Source organism: Toxotes jaculatrix, chromosome 18, assembly GCF_017976425.1.
Source record: "Toxotes jaculatrix isolate fToxJac2 chromosome 18, fToxJac2.pri, whole genome shotgun sequence".
NCBI lineage: Eukaryota > Metazoa > Chordata > Actinopteri > Toxotidae > Toxotes > Toxotes jaculatrix.
The window spans coordinates 5,279,225-5,305,181 of record NC_054411.1 but is presented as its reverse complement, the minus strand read 5'-3'; the positions used below and the strand labels follow the sequence as shown (position 1 = coordinate 5,305,181).

At 41.1% G+C, this 25,957-nt stretch overlaps 1 protein-coding gene across 2 annotated transcripts in view; it reads left to right on the top strand.

Annotated features, from left to right (window-relative positions):
• stat5a (signal transducer and activator of transcription 5a) overlaps positions 1-25,957 on the top strand; it is a 46,554-nt gene that overhangs the window by 8,504 nt on the left and 12,093 nt on the right. The window contains exons 2-4 of one of the 2 annotated variants that reach the window (XM_041062150.1): positions 22,067-22,130; positions 24,970-25,107; positions 25,391-25,547. In XM_041062150.1, coding sequence (XP_040918084.1) covers positions 24,980-25,107; positions 25,391-25,547 — 285 coding nt within the window. In that variant the 5' untranslated portion in view covers positions 22,067-22,130; positions 24,970-24,979. The remainder of the gene's footprint in view (positions 1-22,066; positions 22,131-24,969; positions 25,108-25,390; positions 25,548-25,957) is intronic. The other variant, XM_041062152.1, reaches the window with a different exon arrangement.

The following is a 25,957-nucleotide window of genomic DNA, read 5'->3' as shown; positions in this document are numbered from 1 at the left end:
TAAAATGCAATTTTTATTCACATTAACATCTTTTCACTACACACAATTGAATGTCCTCCTTTCTATTCTGCTCCATTGTTCTTCCTCTTGTGGATTATATTACATTATCTGCATTCACAGATCTTCTGTGAAGTGTGATAAAGTACAGTAATGAAGACCAAGTGAATGATTTTGCTCAAAATAAGAGGCACTAACCTGCTTAATCAAATCACCAGGATTTTACTGCTGTGATAGTTCTGCAAGGTGGTATCTCCCACCTTTTGTTTTCTCCTGGTTGCTTCCAGGAAGGATGCCAGAAAGAGAACTGAAGACTTGACATGAAACGTTATATGGGATTAGATTACGTGTGAGAAGGCATAGAGGAGGCAGGGTTCAGGAGCATTTTCATTAAGCGTTGCCTGACCTCCAACCACAGTAGCAATACATAGATTTCACATGAATGCACAGTGAATTAGGAAATCACCTCATGAAGGGAAAGCAGGGGGAATGAGGATGAGGGACGTGGCTGTGGCAATCTGCATTACTTCAGTGTTCATGCTCATCTTATCCAGATTATCCCTGACGCTAACAAGCATACAGCATCATAAGGTTGATGCCTTTGTTTTCCTTGTTTAATGTGGCAGAGATGAGAGTCCTGTCCTGTTTTGTTTTTGTTTTTGTTTTTTTTTTTTGTTTCTAAAGGATGCCCGTTCTATCATGAGCAGCTCACCCAGCATTGGGCCAACAAGGCAGCACAGCAACAGTATGACATTTGGATCATTCGTTACTCAGTTCTCAGTCTGTGATGGGAAAACCCCATGTGCTATTCTTTGTGTCTAAAAGTAATATTATTTAATCTGGACAGTGTCTGTGAAAAGGACACAAAAGCAATGGCTATGTTAAAGTACACGAGTACTTATACGCAGTATATATATATATATGTGTCTGAAAGGGAACACCCACTTTTGATAGATTCTGTTGGTCTACCATTAAACATCCAATCAATAGAGAGACTATAGATCACAATCTCAAGAATCGAGAATCAAGAATCTCTATTGTCTGTTGACCGTAAAAACATTCAGTAAAAAATAAAAAAAATAAGTATACACCGTGCATTGTTTTTGCATGTTTGCGACATTGGTTTGTGGAAGCCTTTTTTTCTGGTGGCAGTCTGCATCTGGTTACAGATATTTTGAACCCTAGAGATGAGCAGGAAAATTCATTGCCGTTGGACCAGACTCCTCCCTACTTGGCCACCACAGCTCACTTCAGCATGTCATTGCCATTCAGTAATTCAGCATGCATCTCAAATATGTTAATATAGCATGGTTGCCTTCAGAGTCCAAGCTGCATATGCTACTCTTGCAGAACACTGGAGTTTTAAAAGGCAAGCAATGCCTGCGTTGGTTTGCAAAATGCAAGTGTGCCTGCTTTCTGCTCTTCTGTTCCAAGTTTTAACTAAAGATGAAGAGAAATAAATGCAGGCTTTGTTTTCCCTGGGGAAAGAGACGGTTTTCTCCGAAACACATTGGCACAATTAAGTTTATTGAAGCAGTCAATTTGCCATCCAGAGGCCTGTGCTTTGCCTAAGAAATAAATGAAATTTCAGTCACGTGGTAACAAGTGGCTGCCATGAGTGTGGTGTTTTGATGAAAGAGGAAGTACCGACTTGAGTGACGCACATGGCTAATGAGTAAGCTAAAATGGGAATTTAGACTGGTGAACAAGGCTAGTTCTTCAGGCCTTGTTTGCCTTTTTTGAGTATTTCAAATTTTGTTTTACTCTGAAACAACTGTTAATCATTCTGGTCATGATTATATTGTGTAGTTGGTTATTTGTTTCTTTGGCTTTCTTAGGCTTAGAGCTAAAATGGGGATTTTCTGAAATGCCCGTGAAGGAAATGAAAGAGAAATTTACTCGTGCAACACCAGCGTCATGGGTGATCTCATCTTAGCTTTTTAAGCCACAGAAATGACTATAATAACAGGATAGTCCAATGAAGTATGCTACTAGAATCACTGATAAAACTACAGCTGATTTCATAATATTTAAGTCGCCTTTAAGCCTAAGATATTTATTTCCCCATTGTAACCAGATAAAATGAGAAATAGTCGCTGTTTACATGCTTAACCATTATGCTTTAAAGTGTACCCAGGTTCTCAGTACTGAGCCCTGGACACTGTTAACGAAATCAGCCCCATCTGTCATGAACTGGTACTGGTGCTGTTTTTGCTGTGGGGTAAAGATGTCTGTGGGATAAAGGTGGAGTTGACCTTTAATGAAAGCACTGAGCTTGCCATGACAGGAGGGGAGACATGGTAAGGGGAGCAACAGTGTGGGGTGAGGGGAAGGGGCGGGGAGGGGGCAGCGTGTGTTCAGGGCTCTGGTGACTGGGTTAGATACCGTGTGTGAGAAACTGCAGCTTTCTGACCTCTGACACATGACAAGCTGGGAAGATCAAAGGGCGTAGCTCTCAAAAGCTGCCCTCACTGGTGTTTACCGGAGCACTGACGGAGGAAAATGGTGAAAGAGAAGACGAGTACTAAAGTGAAAGCAGAGATTTGAACTTAACGACGCAGTGAAGTAATAGCAATTAGAAAACAACAGGGGAGAATAAAGCTAAAAGTACATTTTCACAAAAAAAAGCTATTTCACAGATGAATTCCATTTTATAAAATTATAACTCTAATGCTCTTTCGTTCAGGTGCCGCTTGTCACTAATGCCGTTAGACCAGTTTGAAGATGTTGAAACAATACATAACCCATATTTGCCTTACCAGCTTCCCTCCCCGTGTCACATACCAAACACAAACAGATGGGCTGTGCATACATGCCCACACACACACACACACACACACACACACACCTCCACCTTGATTCTCACAGCATGGTGTGCCTCTCAGAGCTAGCATAGAGGACACAAAGATTGAGTCTGCATGACTGAAAGAGGAAATGGACAAGAACATGAGCCCTTTTGATAAGAGTTAATAGAGTTAGGACATTCTAATTCAAATGAATTAGGTGCAGCGCTGAATAGAATTTCTCAGGATAATTATGTTAAAGTTAGGCTAATTAATGTAATGGCATGTAAATGCCAAGTGACTGGCTCTGGTAAGCTAATATAACAGCACATCCTTTTTTTTTTTTCCCAGCTGATGAAAAGCATTGATTCCACTGCCTGAATCTGATCATTCTCCTCATGGGTGTGAGCTCATACAGTGCACACTCCCAACTCCTCACGCAGCAGGGCGACTAAATCCACATCAGCCAGGGGTATGCAGCAAGATCCTCTTACCATACATCTGCAGGCCAGTGAGTGTTGGTAACTCACAGTTAGTGAGGCTGGGCTCCCTGTCAGTAAGACAGAAGCATTATTCAGTAGAGCGGAAAGAATATAGAAGTGGCCTGCCAGATGAAGTATGTGAATGAGGTTAGAAACGGGCGACCTTGTCAGCATTAGAGAGAATGGACAGGCAATCAGCCGGCCCTCCTGATAAGCAACACGTCCGTGGAAATACACTAATATTGTATTCTGTCAACTGGAAGATCAATAACGGTCTCTCTTTAATCCTCACAGACACCACCGACAGACCACATAGCTTACGTTTGCAGTTGCACATTTGAGCGGTGTGACAGTTTTGTATTAGCTCCACTACAGAGCAGGGAAAGACTTGCTCTGAAATCTGCCCTCGGCTCTTTCTTTAGCCTCTGTCTCTACCGGCACACCACTTTGAAGCAAGGTGAACTAAGCTTAAGGGCAGTTTGTAGCTCACGTCTGCTCATGCTAAGTTACTATTTAAAACCCCTCAGGAAGGATAGTGCTGTGACTGGACAAGTTGCAATACAGTGTTAAAAGAATTTATGCTGAGATATGAAAGGGTTTACATTCCTGTCGTATCTTATATGTTCCACTAATTCTAATGTTCTCCAGAACATTCCTAAATACAAGTTGCCAAAATGAGACTGTTTCATCAAATACCCCAAAATGTCACCTGTTTACATTCAGTTGACAGGTCGGGTGACACAGTTATAGAGGGACAAAGTCCACAGAGGGAGGAGATTGATCGATATGTGGATATATCTCCAAAATGTGGGTGTTTGCCATGGAAGACTGCTGTTTTTCCCATTTCCCTCTGACAATCGACGCTGATTTCTTTTAGCCATGCCCATTGTCATTCTCTGACCTTCACCAAGTGGTCATTGTTGTAACCATGACTACGAAGGTTCCCTAACCTTAACAGAATAGTTAAAGTGATATGCTTTTCTGTCCAAGTTGTGTTTGTGCAGGAACCTAGTCAAACCTTAAACATATAGCACTGTCAGATCATAAAGCTGATTTATTTTTCCAACAGTTTTACGAGGCACGGACAAAGAATGTTATCCACAACATTACAGTGTACAAGTATGTGATGTGCACACACTCGGTAGACATGTGCATCAATGATCTGGGGGGGCGGGGTGCATCTATCTATCTTTACATCTATATATCTATCTAAAACTTCATTTGCATCTGTGAGTCATTGTCGCTGAGTCAGAGTTCATTCACCCTATCAGTCACCCCAGTGATATAAACAGCGACACGTTCTGAGCAGCTGAGAAAGCGAAGAGTTGGCACAATATTATTGCTTAAGTCCCACAGGAGCATCTTGTTTTGAGAAGGAGATTTCTGATTCCACGCTTTGCTTTTGCCTGTGTTTAGAAATATTGACCAAGTAATGAGAGAGTTTGCCATTATACATTGTCATTCATGAACATGCATATTACCGTATGCGTAACCATTTACAGTGGAATTCCCCAGGCCCACCCATGACGATTCATAGCTGCCTGCTTACATTCAGGCCTGCTCCATTAATGAAAACATACAATGTTTTCCATTTTTTGAGCTTCACCTCAGGGTTTCATCTCCTCCTCTTATGATGAGGCAGTAGCTTTTGAAAATCCAGTCTCAGCATTCTGCGAGCCCATGGGTCATTAGGGCCTCCTCATTTGCCCTACCACAAGAACATGTAAACAATACCCTCATCTGGGGCCTCATCAGGACTCCCCACTGATGGTCTCCAGAGACCACCGTCCCCTCCTACAGGTTGTGTGTGGGGTTTCCCCAGCCCCCTGCTTCTAGTTAGAGACATGGAGGGCCCCTATGATGTTTGTTCACTTGTCGAATGTCGTTTAACACGCTGTTTGGGAAGACCACAAGGGTGGTGTCAGAGGAAGGGTGTGAACTGACAGGGCACATTGCTTTTAGCATTTATACCATTTGTAGGTTACCAAAACAAAAAAACAAAAAAACAAAAAAACAAAACAAAACAAAAAACCACAAATTGTCTCATCCAGTGTCCACGCTGTAATTCATCATTTTATCAGTATCACATATAATAAACAGCAGTGTTTAATTCTGCAGTGATTTGTGTCTGCCTGTCAGTTTTTAACCTGAACGCTGTTTTTTTTAAAAAAATTTTAACTGCGAGAGTAAAGGTACACATACTGTACGTCAGTTTATATCCTTATGCTGACACGGACAATATTTCGTATGAACCGGCTGACTGTGAGCCTGATTTGGCCACGTACTGTGTTTTCTCTAGTCATCATCTGACCCCTGACAAATGACAATGTGTCACAGAGGCGTCGCACCAGAAGGCCAGGTGCTGTTTATGAAAAACAGGTTTTTCTGGTCATGAAGTGATTTACCAGAAATGGACACTTCTGTCGGGCAAGGTCTAACCAGTATGGATAAAGGTTAACTGTTATAAAGGAATGTGATATCTACGCTTAGAACAGTTCTGCAATGTCCCTGCCAGGTGACAAGCCAGGTCAAACATCAAGATAATGTTGATAATGTTTTTGTTCTTCATTTTTAATTTCAGTTTAGATTTATTATATCCTGTTTCTAAATTAATAAGCTTCAGTGGGATCCAAACTAAATCACACTACTCTGTTTTGAAGTCAAAAACACAATAGATATTTCTCATGTTTTAAAATTTTCCTCCAAATGTGAATTTTCGAGCCTTTAAATATTTGATTTTAGAGTCAATGCTAGATTAAAGAACCTGTTGTAAGGGATTCTTGTGCAATGTTTGTGGTTGTATAAATGAGTTAGGAACAGCTGACATCTTGTCTTTGGAGAGAGGTTCAGTACGTTCAGGACGTACTTTGCTTTGAGCTGAAATGTAAGAGTCTTTCTATGTGTGCATGTGTTCTAGGTACTAATTTGACTTGGTTGTCTCTTCAGCCCTTGTTAACAGGCCCGGAAAAATGACTGGTGGCAGAAGGCCATGGGGTCCCTGTGGCAGGGCCTGGCTCTGAACAAAAGCCTCAGTGCTAATTCTTTGCTTTGCTCGAATAGGTCAGGAAAATAATTTCAGTCTAATTAGGGATACACAACTGTGACATGGCATAAATAAAATTTGGTCTTCCCTTGTCAAATGTGTGTAGATTTAACTATTATGAAGCCAAAAAAAAATCACAAGCATTCCCCACAGATAATAATAAATCCATTTGCTGACTGTTTTCATGTGGCAGCTGGGATCATGCCATACGCTGAGAGTGGTTTGATGAAATTTAGTAAAAGGATAATATTGTGCAATGTATCAGCAAATTTATAGATTCTCTAAACTCTGTTTTCACATGCCTTTGAGACGGAGGGCACGCAGAATCATCCAGTCATGCTGTATTCATGTGGAAAAGACACAGCAGTTGGGGTTTAAAACCATCGTGTTGCCAAAGGTCTGTGTTAGCAGATTAGAGTTCCCCTTGCATGTGTTTGGTTAAGAAGAGAAGGGGACGGGACATTACGACAGTTGCCCCAAATGCCCTCAGCTAACACATGGACTGGTGAACTTATTTGTCTGGATCTGTTGCATGTTCTTTGTTTCCAATTCATGCTGTATGTAGGTTAAGCTTCTTGTTGGGTGATTATTTTGGAAAGGGTTTTTCTTTCTTACCCGTCAGCCTAAAGCCTTCTGCTTTGTGCATGTTGTCATCCCAGAGTTTGTTGTTCAGATGGACTATTCTCTGTTGGTTATTTATTATATAACAATTAATAACAAAAAAATTGATGAATATTGTCATTTGTAAAAAGAAAGAAGAAAATATGCAGCCAGGATGTAAATATGTATTCCTTAAGAGTCCTTTCTTCTTTTTTTGTTATTTAAACCACTGCAGAGAAGATTTTAAGTTTAGGATAGCTATAAAAATTAGTTGATTAATCAGCAACTCAATCTTCAGAGAACTCAATTATACTAATTATTTTGATAAATTATTAATCATTTAAGTCATTTAAAAAAAAAAGTGCTGTGGTGTCATTTTCTCACATGAATTGAAGAATTTGCTGCTTTTTGTGGTTTTAGTTCACAGTAAACTGAAAATGTTTGGGACTGTTGGTGGACAGTTACCTCTGTGTGGTAGTGATGAAACGGACTGGTGAAATACCTCACATCTTATCAACATCCACTATATTGTAAAACTGAGAAAACATGCAAATCTGGTTGCTCTGCATTGCAGTGGATGTTTACAATGGACAGTTTAGTGATTCATATGGAGAGTAATGATAATTATCATCATTATTATTGTTTGACTTTATAACATTTGACTTTTTATCTTTAGTAAACGGTTTAAATATTATGGTTAAAGATGTGGGATTTGTATACAATCTGTCTGATTGCTTGTGTAATGGAGATGCTGCTGTGGATAAAAGCCTCACTCCCCATTTTCATCACAGTTCATTTAAGATTAAACTATGAGCATTTTTTTTTTTTTATTTAAAAGATGAACATGCATCCTGACTAAGCAGCAACTGCTGTTAGGTGGTTGGTCATAGGTGCATGTAAAAGGTAACAAGTCAAGGGCTTAGAGCTGATGTCTGTTTTTACAAGTGTACTAACGCTGTCTTGCACACATGTCTCATTATAGCAGACTGCTGGACAGTGACAACTGGCTAGCTGGTCGTCCATGCTGTCTGTCTCTGCTCAGTGGTTTTCTGGCTGCAGGGTTTTGCTCCAAAAGTGGCTCCGCTCCAACAAGCTGGCATTCCTGCTGCTGCTGCTGCGGACTTGAGCTGCAGGCCATGTCCACATTTAACGCTCCCTCTGGGCCCCAGATTATATAATGTCACCCACTGGTTCTCTGTAGTTGACACCAACACGCATAAACATAAATACACACAGAGACGTACACTGTATTCCTCGTGCATGCATAAATGCAGAAATGTGACATAGGCCAAATTGAATAGCCAGGAGAGAAAAGAGAGGCTCAGTGCATTGTCACTGCTGTGGACAAGGCAGGCACAGATAAGAAAAATACAGAAGTAACTGCTTTTGTGATTTGTCACTAGTCTATAGTATTTATTATTCTGAAACACGCAGTTGACAACAGGATTCAAAGGTGTGAAATATGACTGAAAAGGCTCATACTTGTCTTATTTATCTTTTTACAAAACATTTGTAAATACATATGTAGACATATACCAGACCTGCATGATATTGTAAAATACTGTCTTCTTTTTCTTTTTTTTTTTTAAGTTTCACTACAAATGTGCTGATGTTAGTGTCTGTAGCTCCAATTGATAATAAGAAAGAAGGAAGTTGAAGTGGTGGTTTTTTCACAGCTGAGTGCTGAGTGAACTTTATACTATTGCAGCTACTTTTCAAAACAAACCATTAATAGGCAGCCCTTGTTTTTTCATTCATGCCAATGAAACGGAAAGCGATGTGCTCGAGATGCTGTAGGTAGTCAACAATTTGTCAGCTTCATTTTTTTGTTCATGCATTTATGAGCAGGGACTAATTTAAAGGTATTTCAGCATACTCTGAATTTGCATTTTTAATGGAAGAGGCAACCAGAAGAAACTGGTTAATCGTAGCTTTAGTGCAGTGGAGAAAGAGGTAAACTGTTCCCAGCTGCTAGCTTGTGTCACCTGTTTGGATGTTGTCTGCATCTGCTGCTTTACGGTAAACAAATGCACATAAACAAACACAGTGATTGGTTGCTGTTTAACTTCTGTGTGCTCTGTGTTTATATCAGTACTTTTGCAGGTCTGCATTATACACAGTGCGCAAAATTCTAAAGCTGTAACAAATGTTATGTTAAGTCTGTTCCTTGAATCCAGATTTCATTGAGATATTAACATTTTCAAATATTTTGCAGCTTTCTGGCACATTATTTTGCCACAGTGCAACTATGCACCCACTGTACAATATGGAGACTGTGCCGCTCTCGAACACGCAAGCGATTCAGTCTCATACTTGAAAGTATTTCAAAACTGCACAGTTTCCTTTTCGCATATAGGCTGCAGCCTTTCTCACCTCGAATACCCTGACTTGCACTTAGGCGTCTGTCCAGATGGTTGGAGACTGTGAGCTGGGGGAACAAAGCCGATCATTGGCTGGTCGAGCACTGGCTACAAGAGAGGGCGGGGGGCTCAGAGGCTAGCAGGCCAGCTGAGCACAATGAGGTCACGCTGCCAGGGACTCAGCCAGTACAGCAGTAGAGATATGCAAGAGGCGTTCATTCCCTCCTTATGAGGCACAGCACATGTGCTTATCCAGCTATGTATCTAGCCATCTTGTAATTTTTGTAATTTTTTTTCTAAAATCAGACATCTGACATTTGAGAAAATACAACTCACTCAGGAATAATCACCACTGATTTACTATTCTCTGTTTATGGTTTGCTGCTATATTCAAAACTACTTTAGTGAATGTGAGACACAGGCTGACATTTCTTGAACAATTCTTAAACAAGAAGAGGGACATTTCGAGTTTCACTGTACATTGTACAGAATGTAGACTTGGAAAAAGTCACTTGGTGAGCTTAAACTGTGGATTATAATAGAATGAAAAGATATTTCAGCCTCCCTCTTGCAGGCCAACTCCTTTAAATAGTCTGTTGCTCTCACAAGGTTGCAAAAGGCCGCCATTGCGACATGTCATCACAAGTGAAGTAAGGCTCCTCTGTTACCTAAATAACACTCAAATGTACTTCTGCATAAAGTTGCATGAAGGGACAACCATGATCAAAATGCTTGACTTGTTTCATGCAGTAGAGTCCCGGGGCAGCCATGTACCAGTGTGCTTGTCAGTGTAAGGCAGGCTGACGGCACACGTTGTTATTTTTCAGGCTGGTTCGCAGAGTCCGGCAGGGTGGTGTCACCTGCAATATATTATGACGTCCTGATTGATTCCACTTCATACTAACTGCTGCTCCATCACTCAGCCTGCAGCCTGCTCTGCTCACACACAGCTCCAGCCAGTGGCACAGGCATAACAGATTGCTCTGGTCTGGTGTTTCAGTGGCAGCAGGGGACGTAAAACCATGAGCAAAGCAAAGGCACTGTGGACCTACAGCGGAGCCACTGCAAGTTTAACAGCCATGGCCGGAGGCATTATGTTTTTGGCCTGTCTGTCTGTCCCTCTGTACGTACATCCATCTGTGCCATTCTCGTGCATGTGAAATCTCAGGAACACCTTGAGGGAATTTCTTCAGATTTGGCACAAACTTTCACTTAAGGCGTATCTGATTTTATTGTGGAGGTCAAGGGTTCAAGGTCAAGGTCACTGTGATCTTGCGGCCATCCCGTTCTTGTGAACGTGCTATCTCAAGAACACCTGGAGGGAATCTCATACATTCACTTGGAATCAAGGATGAACGTATTACAATTTGGTGGTCAGAGGTCAAAGATTAATGTCACTGTGACCTCACAAAACACATTTTTGGCCAAAACTCAAGAATTCATATGCTAATTATGATAAAATATTGCATTTTTAGTCTTCACTGCATATAATATATGATTCTGGACAGACATGGATGTAAACTGCAACTTGACTGGTTGATGGAGGCTGTAATTCTAGTTCCTTTTCAGTTCAATTTTTCATTTTCCACCCCCATCCTCTTCTGTGTAGAGTTTACATTATCTCCCCGTGCTTTTCAGGTGCTAAATTGTTCACACACAAATATAATTTTGTGTGAACTGTGATAGACCTGTCCGGGTAAAGACAAATATAGACAATAGACAAGACAATATACTAAAAGACCATCATCAGCCATATGAGATCATTCAAATACACTCCACTGGCCTCTTGACTATCTTCTAACAGCCAGGGTTTAGAAAGTTAATGGACCAGGAAATGAGAGTTCCAGCCAATAAATCTGAGGTCTTCTGTCAGTCAGAAGAACATTCCTCTTATTGTGGGAGTTGGTGTCAAACCAGAGCTGCACTCTCAAAAGATGCGTTACTTTTTGTTAAGTGTGAAACCAAATACACATTTCAATACGCACCATAATAATGGCTACTAGCTTTGCACTGATGACTTTCACGTTATTTTTACAGTCAGTGAAAATCTGCTTATGCGTGTGCGCACATGTGCTTACTGTTAAAATGTAATTATTGTGACTACAGCTATAATAATGCCATCTGTGGTCATATCTTCATGACCATAGTGTCTTTCCCATCTCCCTCCCTGTCAGCATCTGGTCACTTTAGAGCAGAGGTTTTCAAACTGTGTGGTCCACTTATTTAGCTCACTCACCAACATGGTCAGCTGCAGAAATGGCCGGAACTCCCATAATGTCATTATCTCTCATGTCGATTGCAAATAAACATCCATAAATCCACTTAGAACTCACAGTAAAATGACAGATCGTATAACTCCAGAACCTGTCCGAGAATGCGAGAACAAATACAGGCTAAAAGAAAAAAAAAAAAAAAAAAATTCAATCAAAATCCCAATTTTGTCTGAATACACAGTCACAGCATCAATATTCATGCATCAATACTTCTCCCAGTAAATAACTCACACCATCAACCAGCTGTAAAAAGCAAAATCCAAACTTACCATGTGCATCACGTTTGCCTTCACTGAGTCATTTTAGGTTAGATGAAATAGTTGGCAAGTGTGTTGAGACTTACAGTCGTCTCAAACAGTGTTGACAGTATCCACACAACACCCCCCCCCCCCCCCCCCCCCCCCCCATAGGCCATTGATCACCTGCCTGAAAGCGGCTATACAATGCCTGTTCGAGGCGATCTTCTTCTTTTATTTGTAGCTCATCATCACAGCCAGCAAACAAAGAGTATCCTCAGACCTCCGCTGCAGCTCTGTGGGGAACTGGCTACCGGGCAGCATGTATAGGCTACTCTTACCTCTCTACACAATTACATACAGTCTGGCAGTGTGAAGTGTCTCTGTATCTTTTTGTGTGTCTAAAAGCACAATACAAACGGACGTAATAACAGCAGGATTGTCACAGTGGCTGGCTGTTCTGCCATCTGTTTCCTCAAACTGACTGACGTAAACTGTTCTGTCTGATCCATGAATCAATCTGCGGTTATTACTCAGTTAATTTCTGAGTTCTTTAGAACAACAACAAAAAAACCCCCACACTTTTCAAAGCATCAACAAATCGGTAACAATCGCCAGTGGTGTTGATGAAATGTGCAACACAACCAGCACAAATCTGAGCTTGTTTTTATTTGTTCTGTTTTTTGTTTTTTTGTGTCTAATATTCTGTGGTAGAAATGGAAGATTGACTCATTTCAGGTGGACATCAAACTGACAAGCAACACACGCTGTCCATTTACACCCTCACCCCTCTGGCCGTATACCATGAATTTTTAATACATTTCCCTACTCGACATTCAAACATCATTGACAATAAGAAAATACACTCTTAATAAATTCTACTGTGGCTGTAGGCTTATGTTGTGCTTGTTTAAATGAGCTTTTTTATGTGGTTAATTTTCATTTATCTATGCCAGTGCCAGTTAACGTTTTCATTCCCCTTGGTTATTTTTCTGCAGTGTGTGTGTGTGTGTGTGCGCGCGAATGCATATGCACACAATTTTTATAGCTTGCCTCGAGCACTGGGTGTTTATCTTATGTGGACAAAGTCATCTCACCTTCATAAATCTGTATGGTCAATGGACTTTAGCAGTTATTCTGTGAAGTGTGTTCTAATTTTGATAGTTTTGAGACTTGCTTTGGCGTTTCACTTCTCTTGCTCTCTCCCTCTCACACAAAACTGAAAAAACTCACATACATACATCCCACTCACTCGTCCCCCCATCTAGATCACTCTCCCGGGCGAGTATGTGTGACTGTATCTGGAGGGAACAGGGAAAGAGAGAGAGCCTGGAGAGAGTGAAAGAAGTGAAGTGCCAAAGCGAATTTATACTTGATAGAGGCGGAGGAGCTAGTTGCTGAAAAGAAAATGCACTGGATCCATCATCTGGCCATGGTTTATGTTTTGCAAGGAAGATGTTTAACAAGCAGCGGTTATGTACAAAATATGCAGCAAAACCATTGTCAGAAAAGGTACCTGCACTATACATCTGCATTAAAACATTCTTGTTTATAATAATTAGTGGTTTGTTTTGGAACAATTTCAAAAATTGTGTGCAAAAGGACTGAAATCACAACCAAGATATAACAGTGTTTACTGACACACAGTAATTGCACACAGAGGCCTCTAGCAGCTGTTAAATGAAAATAAATAATGGCGTGATGTGTGCCTACATACTGTCACCTAGTTCTATAGAGCTCAAGCTCAACAAAGACCCTTAAACAAAAACGGAGCACAAAGCAACAAAAAAGTGCATTCAGCAAGAAACCCAGAGAAAAACATTTCAAAACAAACCGTGTCACAAACCCCTCTGCAGCACAGAAACAGTCGCATCGCAGGAGGGCGAGCATATGTGTTTATACGTGTGTTTATAATTTGTGCGTGTGTGTATGTGTGTTTACAGTTGTGTTTGTTTGTGAAATCAATGGAATAGACAAACTGAAAGCGGCTGTGGTAATCAGGTTTAAATCATGATAAAAGGAAGACTTAGAATTTTATTTTTGGGGGTATAGTTCATCACAATGAGAGCTATATGTGTGTAGTATAAACTGAATAAATACTGCTTTGTTAAAACTGAACTTGGTTGTGATTTCTCCCTTTTTGCATCTAGAACGTTTTAATGACGTACTGTATGTCGCTAGGACTGCTAGTCATCATACAGGTGTGATTCTATGCATCAAAGGGTTAAATCGAGAATTTCTCAAGCACTTTAGGAGGAGATTGATATTCCAGAATATCAGTATATATATTGTGTAACACAGTATAACCTGAAAATAGCCATAGCTTTAGCTGAATCTCTTAAACTGATATTATATTTCTAACATATCTACTAGTCACAGATCTTTTTTATATTTCCAAAATGTGATATACCTGAACAAAACTTTTTTTTTTTGTCATCCTCAGTGTACAGATTGAGAAACCTTTCAGCTTCCATTTGTATCTTCAGATTACTGCACGTGACCGTATCAGTTCTATAACAATGTTTAACTGTTATATGCTGGATTTTTTTTTTTTGACGTAAAAGAATCTCTCAGTCTCGCTCTTAGACTGCGTCACATGTTTGTCATGTAGCTTCTTTTAAGAGCAGAGAAAATAAAGAGCCCCATAACTCCATTAGCTTACAAGCTGTATCTAATATGACCACGTAAACACGGACAGACACACAAAGAACACACAGTTTAACTCTAACTGCTTCTGACTGGTGCATGTTTTGTCTGATTATAGGTGGTTGTCAGAACGGTTTTGATCCATTTTGGCCTTCGTATCAGTGGCAGCTCAAAATTTAGCTCATCTTTCTAATGTGAGTATGTGGTGGTGACAGACATATTTCACTCTGGTCCATGTTTAGCCCATTACATGGAGAAATAACAACAGGAGCTGACACTGTGGCTGATAGGAGAGGCCTGCAGGGCAGAGTTCAGCTCTCAGCGTGATTTATTCATCAAACGTCTTCCCTTTTTGGTGTTAATTTAGTCCTGTGAGCCATATTTAATTAAACTTTTTCCACATTTAAATGTGAGACAATAGACGAGCGCTGTGTCACCACCTGCACATGTACATACGCGCACACACAAGCACATTACGGGGCTAATGAGTGATCTTCCTCACGTTGACAGCGTGATGGGATGTGGGTTGGAGTGTAGCAACAGGACCTTAGGGCAGGTTGGACAACACAAAGACCCTCTTGTAGCTGTCTGTCCCTCCTTTTCAGCTCCTGGCACATTTGCTTGTCATGCGCTCTTCTGTGACAACAAATCTCCCATGTCTTCTTCTTCTTCTTCTATCATCCTTTGATTTTACATGTTCAATTCTAATCGATCGCCATGTTTGCATGAAACTTTTATTTTCTAAAGTTTTATGTGTGTTTGATACATTTCTCACCTCACCCTCTCCTCCACACCTGTATGTTTTCCATGTCTGCAGATGAGGGTGAGAAGCAGGTCAATAAAGGCTCCAGGCTTCATGTGTGGTCAGACAGACACAGTCAGAGTGAGGTGCAGGTAGATTCCTCTGAACTGGTCCAGACGTAGTACCTGTCAACATAAATGTGGAATTCAGATGGTCACATATTTCATTGTGGAGATGATTCATGAGAGTGATTGTGTTTGTGCTGTCTCTGCTGAAGAACGTGATGAGTTGACAAGATGTACCTCGGCTGTAGTGCTTGCATGCAGGAGAGCAGTCGAGCAGATCTGTGCTGGTGATGTAATACAGATGTTTGGCCGGCCTGGGATATTGTGTCGCGTCCTGACTGTTGCTCTGCACTCCGGTGCATTTCAAGGTTTGGTTGTTTCCCGAAACCCATGTTCCTGCTCGTCTCCTTGACCCCGCCGCTCTCCCCTGTCTTTTCATAAACACTCCTACTGTTTAAACTGGTCACAGACAAACATTGTCCTTTTCAGATTCTTGCTGCTTGAAGGTTAGCATATTTTGTACCTGCAGATGACATTTTCGGCCAGCCGTTAAAGGTGCTCTGTTTCTCTTTTTAAAAACATCCCGGAGTGGGTCACAGTTTGTGTGGAAATACACGCCACCATGTGCGCTGGACATTACACCAGAAGAAAGTTATGAGCTTAATTTTACACTCGTCAGCTTTATTCTGCGATGTTATTTATAAAAGCTGCCTCAGGGTGGGTGTGATGACGCATGGCCTCTGCCATGGAGCAGCTGGACTGAGAGAGAGACAAAGGGAGGAGGACAGAGGAGCATGGAAGTTTAGCTGGGAGACAGACAGTGAAGCCAGTTGTTTATCTTAGGTGTTCTTTATTTATCTAGACAAATAAGGTTACGTGATAATTAGCTAGATGTGTTTTTCCCTGCTGCTGCTGCTGCTGTTAAGCAGGGGCAGCTTTCACAGTCAAGTGTATGTTCATTTTGTTCAGTCTTTTAATTTCTTTGCAAACTGCTTTTCAAAGTAAATTGTTCACACTGGAACAATAAACCCAACAGGCTTGAGACCCAGATCATTAACATTGTGGACCAGTCAGAATGTTTTCAATCTTCAGGCTCCAAGTTTCACACTATCTGGGTTTTCTACCGCTGAAGTCGATAGACCCAATTTTAGTCCCACAATTTTAGTGGGAACGACAGGAGGCGACTGAATCAGAAGATAAATTGTGAAACATCACACACTGTATAATTTTATCTCTTGACTGTCAACAGCAACTGGCTCAGACTAGAATAGATTCATGCAGCTAGGTCTACTCAGTCGTAGTGTCTCAATAAAAACTAAATATAACTGACTTGTAATTTCACTTCTAAAAAACTGATAATTGGCCAGACAGTTGCTGTGGTCCCTGCATCTTAAAAGTGGAATGTTGGTGCTTTAATACCTTGAATTCTTAGCAGCCACTGGTTTCACTTCATGTCAGTATGAAAAATCAATTTTTACTGACTTGATCCAAGTTTTTTTTTGTTTTTTTTTTTCTTTTTTTGTACGAAATGAAGTTGAAAGCACTGAATCATCCAGATGGTTCGTCCATATGCTGGTGGGAAGTTCCAGCACCTATGATCTGAGAGCCAACTCGTGATCAGCAGCATGCTCATGAGCTACTGTGTGAGATGTGCATATGTAAGATTAAACCCAGAAAAAAAAGTAAATGTGAAATATTGCTAGATTTATCTCGCCAAACAGGTTTTCATGCTGCTGCTGACTCAGATCTTGATTGGAGCAATCTTGCAATCTTTCTGGGGCTTCCCACAAGCCCTTAAATGTACCCATCCAGATGTCAGTCTGCACTGTGAACTACAGCAAACAGAAATTAGGACAACAAAATGTTCTCTGTGGTGAATCGTCAATTTCAAGTAAGTTTTAAAGAACCGAAATTCAACTTGAGTTCAGTCCACTACCAAAATTCAAAACGCAGGATTAAAAACAGCTTTTACTATCAAACTCACTGACGGGACTTTTGATGCAGTCGAATTTATGAAGGCTTTCTACTGTAATTACAGGTATGTTAACATCAGTAATGTTTTTAAACACAGGATTAAAAATATGCTAATCCATATCTACCGTCTTCGAACACAGCTGTATTAAAGTTAAGCATGCACACCTTTTAATAAAACACAAATATCAGTCTGGTCCTTTAAGACACAATGAAACTACCAGCAGCATCGTGCAGCGTGTTGTTTGTGAGTGCCCTTTCAGTTTATGGCGTTTGGTGTAAAGAGGAGCAGTGAGGTTGCTTTGAATGGTGGGTGCTGCTTGAGTTTCCTAACAGGAAGTGCTTACGTTGATGAATGGCAGTTTTTCCTCAGAGGAAAGAGTGGGTGACACGAGTTCGTGTTTAATTTCGCTTTGTTCGTGTCAGACAACGTGCTTGCATATTTTGAGACCCTGGGGAATTTTAAAAAACCCTCTCAGCTGGGCTTTAAAGCACACTCGTCACAGGCTGATAATACCGTGCTGTGATTGTTGCACGTCAACTGAAGACAACAAAGACACTGATTATGATTCAGGGCCTGTACAGGGACTGTAGTGTTGTTCTTGCCCCTTGGATGGCTTAAGTTGTAATATAATGCACACTGGCTCACAAGTGAGGATCATCGGAACATGTCAGTCAGCAGAGGAGGATGTCTGTTACTTAGATTGTTTGGTTTCTCCTCACACAAGGACACACACATACGCACACACACACACACACAACCAGAGCTTGTCCCTGTCTCACAGTGTACTGAATATCTTTGGCAGAACAACCCAGCGAGTGCTTGGCTAAAACATTAAATTTCTTTTTGTTGACTTCTCTCATTGTAGAGTAAGAGGACTTTCTTTTGAGAGCTGGTCTTTCCATCGAGAGCGGATTGACTCATAGAAAAGCTTTTAAGCCTTCCTCTGTTTTTTATTGAGTCTGCTCCAGGAACTGACGAGTGTGGTGTGATTGGTGCTGATACATGACATACTGTATGTACTGTTTCGACAGATAGTTTAAATCTGTGCGTCAGCCTATAAAAAGTTGCCGAGGGTAGAATCACACTTTGCGAGCTACTTCGCCCTTGAGGCAACAAGTGTTGAATGAGTGCCGATCTGCCCCCTGCAGTTGCTCGACAGTTGCGAAATATGAATCTTTGAGCTTTTCAAGGACGACAACAACAGCAAGTTAAGCACTCGAGATGGAAGTTGAGTTTCTTATTGTGGTTCCACTTCCAACAGTGAGAGTCATCACACACACCCCACACTCCCCCACATCTGTTGCATTTCTTGGGCTATAGGTTCCCTTCTTGACTGATAACACAGGGAGTTGCATTCCCTAAAGAAAGTGTGGGTATTGAATTTACAGTTTGGTGTGAACTGGACTGGTTTGAGCTTTGAAGGCAGAATATAAGAGGTGAGTGTAAAAGCAGGCATGTTCATTCAATAGATTAATTGCATAGTTTAGTTCATTATTATAAACTAAGCTTTAGTTTATGATTGGATAAATAATCAGGCAGAATCTGGGATGGTATGGAGGGTACAGCTGCTTTAGGACACCGTTTTGATTTGTTTGTTTTTAGCAGTTGCATAATGCTTTTTCTTATCCAGACCTTCTCAACTCATAAATATGCCATGATTCTGCTCAGTGGGTGAAAAAGAAAACCAGCGTATTTCTTCCTTGCATGTTTGCCAATGTTTTGTGAAGGGACTGAGGGGGAAAACTTTGATTTTGCTTTAACCTGACGTCGAACCGTGTGTTGTTTGGCGTCTGAGAGAGTAGAATTGAACTCGGGAAGCCAGCGTGGACTCATTTATTTAACTGGCAATTCATCAGTTGAGCAAAATGAGTATCTGGTGTTACCATGGTGTTGAGTTGGTTTGGCTGCAGCATTTAGTGTTAGTGTGTGTCTGAGAGAGCACAAAAGAGATAGAGAGAAGGGGAACAACATGTGTGCAGTGGAGTAAATTCAAATTGGACAACAAAAGTTTGTGTGAGTGAGCACAGCTTTGGGGATGGAGCCAAGGTCTTTCTCCTTCTTTTGGAAAAGAATGGCAGTAAAGATAAAAGAGAACAAGTGATGATCTTTGAAAGGTGAGCCAAGGTAAAAGTCAAGTGTTTGTGTATGCCGATGTGGGCATGTGCTCATAAATACAGGGAGTGGACAAAATACCAGGAACACCTTACAGTGTGTTGCAATCCAAATCTAACACCCCAAGCTTGAATCAGCAGCACAAACCACTGAACATTATAAAATTCAGCGCAGGGCAGTTGTATTTGATTGCACTCTATTGTGCCATTATTTTGCCCGTCCTTGTCTTCTGAGACATTGTGAAGATGTGTGAGTCGTCCAGCTGAGATAATAACCTCCTGTGTAGAGTCAGAAGGCTTTTTCTTTCAAGTATCATCACTCTGTTTCCTGAAAGCTGAGCCAAACCCTCCTCGTACTTTCTATTGTGGGAAGAGAAGCACATTAGTGAACATTAAGGCCTATGATGAACATGCGTGATAGCTGCTTCAGTAAACCTCTCCAGTGAGTGTGGCACTGCACTTTTGTTTTTTTTTTAATGTGTGTGTGTGCGCTCGTTATGGCTTCGGGTAATTCGTAGATCTTTACTGTCACTGCTGTTATCAACAAACATAACTTATTAATCAGTGGTCATAGAGGGATGTCAAAATGGGATTTGTCACAGCTATCATTAGCCACTTTCCTTTTTTTTTTTTTTATAATGTGTCTTCCAGCAATTTGTTTGGTTAAACCGGAGTCATAACACCATCTGGCAGGCCAGTATTTTGGTTTTAGCTGAGACATGGGCTGATGTGGGCAAGGGCAGGTAGATGGCTGAGGTCTGAGCAGAGCGCTGAGACCTGCTGAAGAGGTCATAGTACAGTCACATGACTTCCTTTGTGCAGCGAGATACAGACAGGACCTTGACAAATTCTAGACACAACTTTTAAGCTTTTAGACTGTGGGATTTGCTGCTGAAGAGAAGCCAGCGTTGAGCTCTTCAGTGTCTGCTGGCAGGGAGTTTTCAGGTATTGAAAGAGTTAAATTGAACAAACAAGCGGGACTACAGAGAAGCTATGAAGGATTGGGCCAAGGGAGACAGATCCAGACAGTAAAATTAAGATACTCGCATATTTGTCTGGAGATTTCTGCCAGCATGTGGGTTCCTGATGTTCTGCCTCTTCAGGTTCTAGCCAGGAATGAGAGCCGCCTCAATCACAATAAGCCTGACTTCAAAATCTCTGGCTTTTCTTGATTCAGGATGAAAGGCATGGCCTTCTGTTAGGCTGTAGTTCAAACCTTGATGCAGCTGCCATGGCACTTTACAGCCTCTTGATCTGGCCAAACATTCTCTGTGCCCTGAAAACAAGCATCGGAGCATAACAGAAAGAATTAGTACAGTAAATCAAATATTTGCTTTTTATTATGAAGTGTATTTGTATACTTTATTTAGAGCTCTCCTTTCAGCTGGACATTCCTTTTACTCCATAGATACATTGGCCTAGTTTTCCTAAGGTGAATTCTGAGAAAGAATCAAATAGAAGCCTCAAAGGAAAACATATCTTACAACTTGTATTTTTTGTGTATCTTGCATTTGGTTCTCTTGATTAGAAACCATTATACTCACCAAGTACACTGCTGAGATCTTGTGCTGGCTTTGCTAAAATAGGTCCACTGGGGCAACAAACACGGGCAACCTGATAATCATACTCTTCTGTCAAACTAATAGGAAAGAGAAAATGAAAGTGCCGGTTAAAATTATTACCCAAACTGTTTGTGATAAACATCCTTCGCAGGTTACATACCAACTTCCTGGTTCAACTTTGGTTTTGTCTACATTAAAATGCTATTTCCTATGTGGAAACGACCCCGTCCTGCTCTCTGTGTTGATTGATGATTGTATTTTAACGCATTCGTACTCGCAATAAAGTTGTACATATCATGTACATATGTTTCTGTTACTGTTGCCAGACAGTAAGGTGTTTAATTGAAATGGTGCATAAATGCTACCTGTTAATCAGCAGTCACTTCCAAGTTGCTGCACTGCAGCATTCAAAAAAAGCAATATTTCAAATTTATGACAAATTAACATAAATACAGTGTTGATGGGCTGTGTCATCAGCTATACTGACACTGAAAGTGACTGATTACAGATGAGATTGGAGGTGGCAAACTGACTTTACTCCCACATAGCCTCTGACCTTGCTGGGGTGGACAACCTGGGCATTGTTTTCCAAAAGTTCTGTTTTTAATGAGTGAATGTATGTTTTTAGGTGAGAACAACCAACCTACTTACCAACCTAATATGCACAAACCCTGTGACGTAATGCTGTAGTTTTAAACGCTCACACTGAATATAATATAGTAAGACAGTTTGGAGAAAATCTGTTCATGTACTTACGTTTACCATAGCTGTCTGGCCATGTCCCTAACATCTCTGTGGGTTCAGTCATTTGCCCACAAATGTCTTTTTAATTGCAGCAGTTCCAAGATCCCTACATAGCATCGCTAAGAGAGCTTTGCCTGTTTACTTCTCAGGAGGGGAAGAATGGGAAGAATTTGTCCATTTTCATGAATTATGTTTTTATATTGACGTGTCCAAGACAACTGGAATAAAGAGAAATCTGTTCAGTGGACTTTCCCTTTCACCCTCTCAGCTCTCCCTCAGTCTCTCGTGCTTTTTGTTAATGCACCGGTCCTGGTGAAAAAAAAAAGATAGTTTCCTCAGAAGCACCCAAGGTTGACTCACTTCCTCGTTTTGCTTTCTCTCATGCTCTCTCTCCCTCTATCTCTCTCTTTCTCTCTGACTCTGTCGCTTTCTCTCTGTCTGTCTCAGGTTTGTGGTGCTCCTCTTTAGAGTTTCCTGCTGTTACATGGTAACACAGAGCTGAAGTCTAGAGGTAAGGTGGATTTTCTTTTTTTTTTTTTTTTTTTTTTTTTAAATCTGCAGTAAAGTTAGTGGTAAAATGGATGACGTGTTACAGCACCGAAAGTGTCTGGTTCAGAGAGGAAAGTGACAAAAAAAAGAGACTTTTTAGTTTTCGCAGCATATCTCAGGTTCATGTAAGGGCATTAGGATACTGTGGTTACTCAGAGTGAAACAGCTGCTGGGAAGCATCTCATTTTTCCCATTAGAGGTGAGAATGGAGGTACTAATAGTGGGTAAACAATGCCTGGACCCTTCACTTTAAAGAGCTGTTAAAAGACACAGACAGACTAGTAAGCACCAGCTTCTCCTTCTGTGTTTTGGCAGCACAAAAACACTCTATAGAGCTTTAGCTGCCAGCCTGCTCCGTGTGCTTGTTTGTATGTTTGTGTAATAGAGGATGGTACAGATAGACAGTCCCGCAATGGGTGTCACAGAAAGAGTTGATAGAAAAGGTTTCATACGTTTCCTGTTCGGTTCCTCCTCCAATCAGCTGATAGTTTGAGCGCTGATGCACACACAGATAAAGCATGTGCAGGTTACTCATTTGAAGGGGCACTTCATTGTTGTTTGAAAATATGTTGTGACTGTGCCTTCTTATTCAGCTCGTTGTTTCAGGTCGCAAAAATCTAATCAGCCACTTAAAAATAACCACATAGTATTTACTTAAAATTACAATTAAAGCTGTGGAGTCACTAAGTCATTGTAAACTTTTATAACATAGCAATTACAAAATAATATTTATGATTTTCCTGGGTTTGAAAGCCTTTTTTCCTTTCCATTTTGTGAAATAAGTTCCTTGCATGTTTTATTTGATCAGTACAGACAGAGTCCCTTTCAGTGTGACAAGTCCCTTAAAATCGTGTGCCATGTGTGGTTGGTGTGATTTAAACACACAGTTCACTGAAACCATCTGTTAGGATTTATGGATCAAAGCTTTTGCTCCATGGAGAGGTGAGCCGCTCACGGAAACACTAGAGACAGTTTGCTGTCGTAGCAGTATGTGTGACTGTGACTGCTTTTCGAAGTCCGTGCTCTAGACAGTGTCATAGTCAGCGGATAAGAACGAGCTGCAGGGTCAAAGGTTGAAGTTCTTATTCAGAGTGATATGAGTGCAGGAGCATTAGCCTAGGCACACAGGATTAGTGTCTACAAACACAAGTGCCATAAGCAGTGGCTCAGCTCATCTCACCAAGACACACGTGCACATATCGTAGGTGAGCTTGCACACGCATATGAGCGCAGTTATGAGGGCTGATTTGTGCCACACACACATGCACATGTGTTGCCTGGTGATCAGATGAGAAGAAATGTTTGTGACAAGGTTTTTGACTTTTTCATTAAATTAATTTATTATCCAACCGGCTCATGGCGTCATTGGACAGACGACTGAAGGTCATTTGTGCAAGTCATGGGATCCTCTTCAATTTGATGCAGTTTCTCTTTGCGCAGGGAAGTGGCCTTTTTTGTTTGTTTGTTTGTTTGTTTGTTTGTTTGTTTTTAATACAATACCTATGATAATGCTAACAGTCCCAAATTACTGTAAACTTCGGTTGCTGAGTGGCTTCTGTTCTTCAAGTGGAAATAACCCTTTAAAATAAGAAGAGGGAACTTTCTCCAAGATTAGCAGCAGCAACACAGGGAATGCCTTGTGGGAATTGTGGATGTTGTAAACTAGAGGTTTGATGAGCGAATGAAAGGAGCCAGAGAGAGTGAGAGAGAGAGAGAGAGAAAGAGAGAAAGAGATAAAAAGAAACACAGGGATAAAGCAGATCAACAGTCTTCTCATCCTTTCTGCATACGATGACCTGTTAGTCTGTTTATTACATATACGTTGACAGGCAAAAGATGCACACACTGTCAAGCAGAACCATGGATACCACAAGCACCTACAACCACGCACGCATGCGCGCACACACACACACACACACACACACACACACAAATACATACACCACAAACTTCCCGCGTACTCATATCGCTCAGTCTTTTACTGACAGTGACTGTGCCACTTTTGAGAAGGGTGAGTGGGTGTGTTGACTGGAAACAGGTAGCAGTGACCCAACACAAAGTCCTTGCAACTGAGACTCAGTGAAACTCAGTGTGGAGCTGTTGTTTAAGCCCTCAGCATGTTCTGAGTGAAGACACACGACCGGCTCAACCACTATGGCTTGGAGCTGTTGTCGTGGAGAGAAACCAAAAACAGCTGTACGCTGTAGGTTTCGTTTTACCAAGTGTGTACTGTGTAAGCTTGCATTGGTTTCTCAGGGAGTTTGGTTTAGTTAATTGTGGATTTAGTCAATTCACAATGTGGATTTCCCTGAAAATTTAAACATTGGTTATTTCCTTTTCTGTATAACCTTTCTTAAAGCCAGACAACTGACTGTTTGCCTCTTCCCTGTGAAGCTTTCCATCCTCGCACAAGCACACTGATACACAATGATATGCTGACAGACTTACCATTCAAAGTGCCAAGTAATTTTTTAAACAATGGGTCTTCGATTTCACACAGAGGTAGACAGAACCAGTTTTTTTTTACTTTCCAGCTGGCAACTGTCACTTTTGTCAGCTGAAATGAATTTGTAAAAGATTCCTCATACTTTTACTCTTGTTTTATTCGCTTTGACTGGGCTTGAGTGGGACGTTTAGCAAACTGTCATTTGAAAGTGAAATTTTCATAATTACTTCACGTTCTGTGACCGTACCTGATTTTGTCTTGTCACCTTACATTGCTTCATTTTTTGACTCTTTTCTTTAATCTTCGTTCCCTGCTCTCTAATTAAATGACCAACCACTTTTTTTTTCGTCTCCAGGGTGTTGAAGATGGCAGTGTGGATCCAGGCCCAGCAGCTCCAGGGAGATGCTCTGCACCAGATGCAGTCTCTGTATGGCCAGCACTTCCCCATTGAGGTGCGGCATTATCTGTCCCAGTGGATAGAGGGCCAGCTCTGGTGAGTTGCTCCTGACCACAAACAGAATACGTGGGTATGTACAGTTATGCCCACATGCCTGAACAAATGTTTGTGTTATATGTTTTTCCAACAGAGCATATCTGGACAGTTCCTTTTATTTTGCCCTTGTTTGTTTGGTCTTTTCAACACCTTAGAGTTCATTCACTAATAATGTGTGTGTATTCATATGTGTCTATGTGCATGTGTGTGTGTGTGTGTGTATGTGTGTGTGTGTGTGTGTGTGTGTGTGTGTGTGTGCGTGCGTGCGTGTGCATGTTTTTAGGGATGTCATAGACCTAGAGAACCCGCAGGAGGAGTTCAAGGCCAAGCGCCTCCTGGACAGTCTGATACAGGAGCTGCAGAACAAGGCTGAGCACCAGGTGGGAGAAGATGGCTTCCTCCTCAAAATCAAACTGGGACACTACGCCAACCAGCTCAAGGTAAATCTTTTACTCTTTTACTTTTTAATTTACTCGTTTTATCTTTTGGCACACATGCCACTGGCCACAAAGCTGAGAAAAATGCCACCTTGTCTTGTACATATAGCCTGTTTCATTAAGTGATTTTCTTGCTTTGATTTGCAGTCAGAGAGGGCAATTGAATTAATATGTTAGGTTACTATGGCCAGTGTGGTTTGTATTTGTTAGAATGCGTATCAGCTGTGCTTTCATTTGTCAGATTCTGAGAGCAAAAGTGCTGAGAGCACACGGTGCACAGAATGTTTTAAGAACAGGTTGTGTCCACCATGAGAAAAACAAGAGGACAACCCAAGTGAGGGCCTTGGTAGCCAGCCAGCGCTGCTATTTATGATCGAGCTCTCTGCTCACAGATCCGTTCTTCTGTTTGTCTT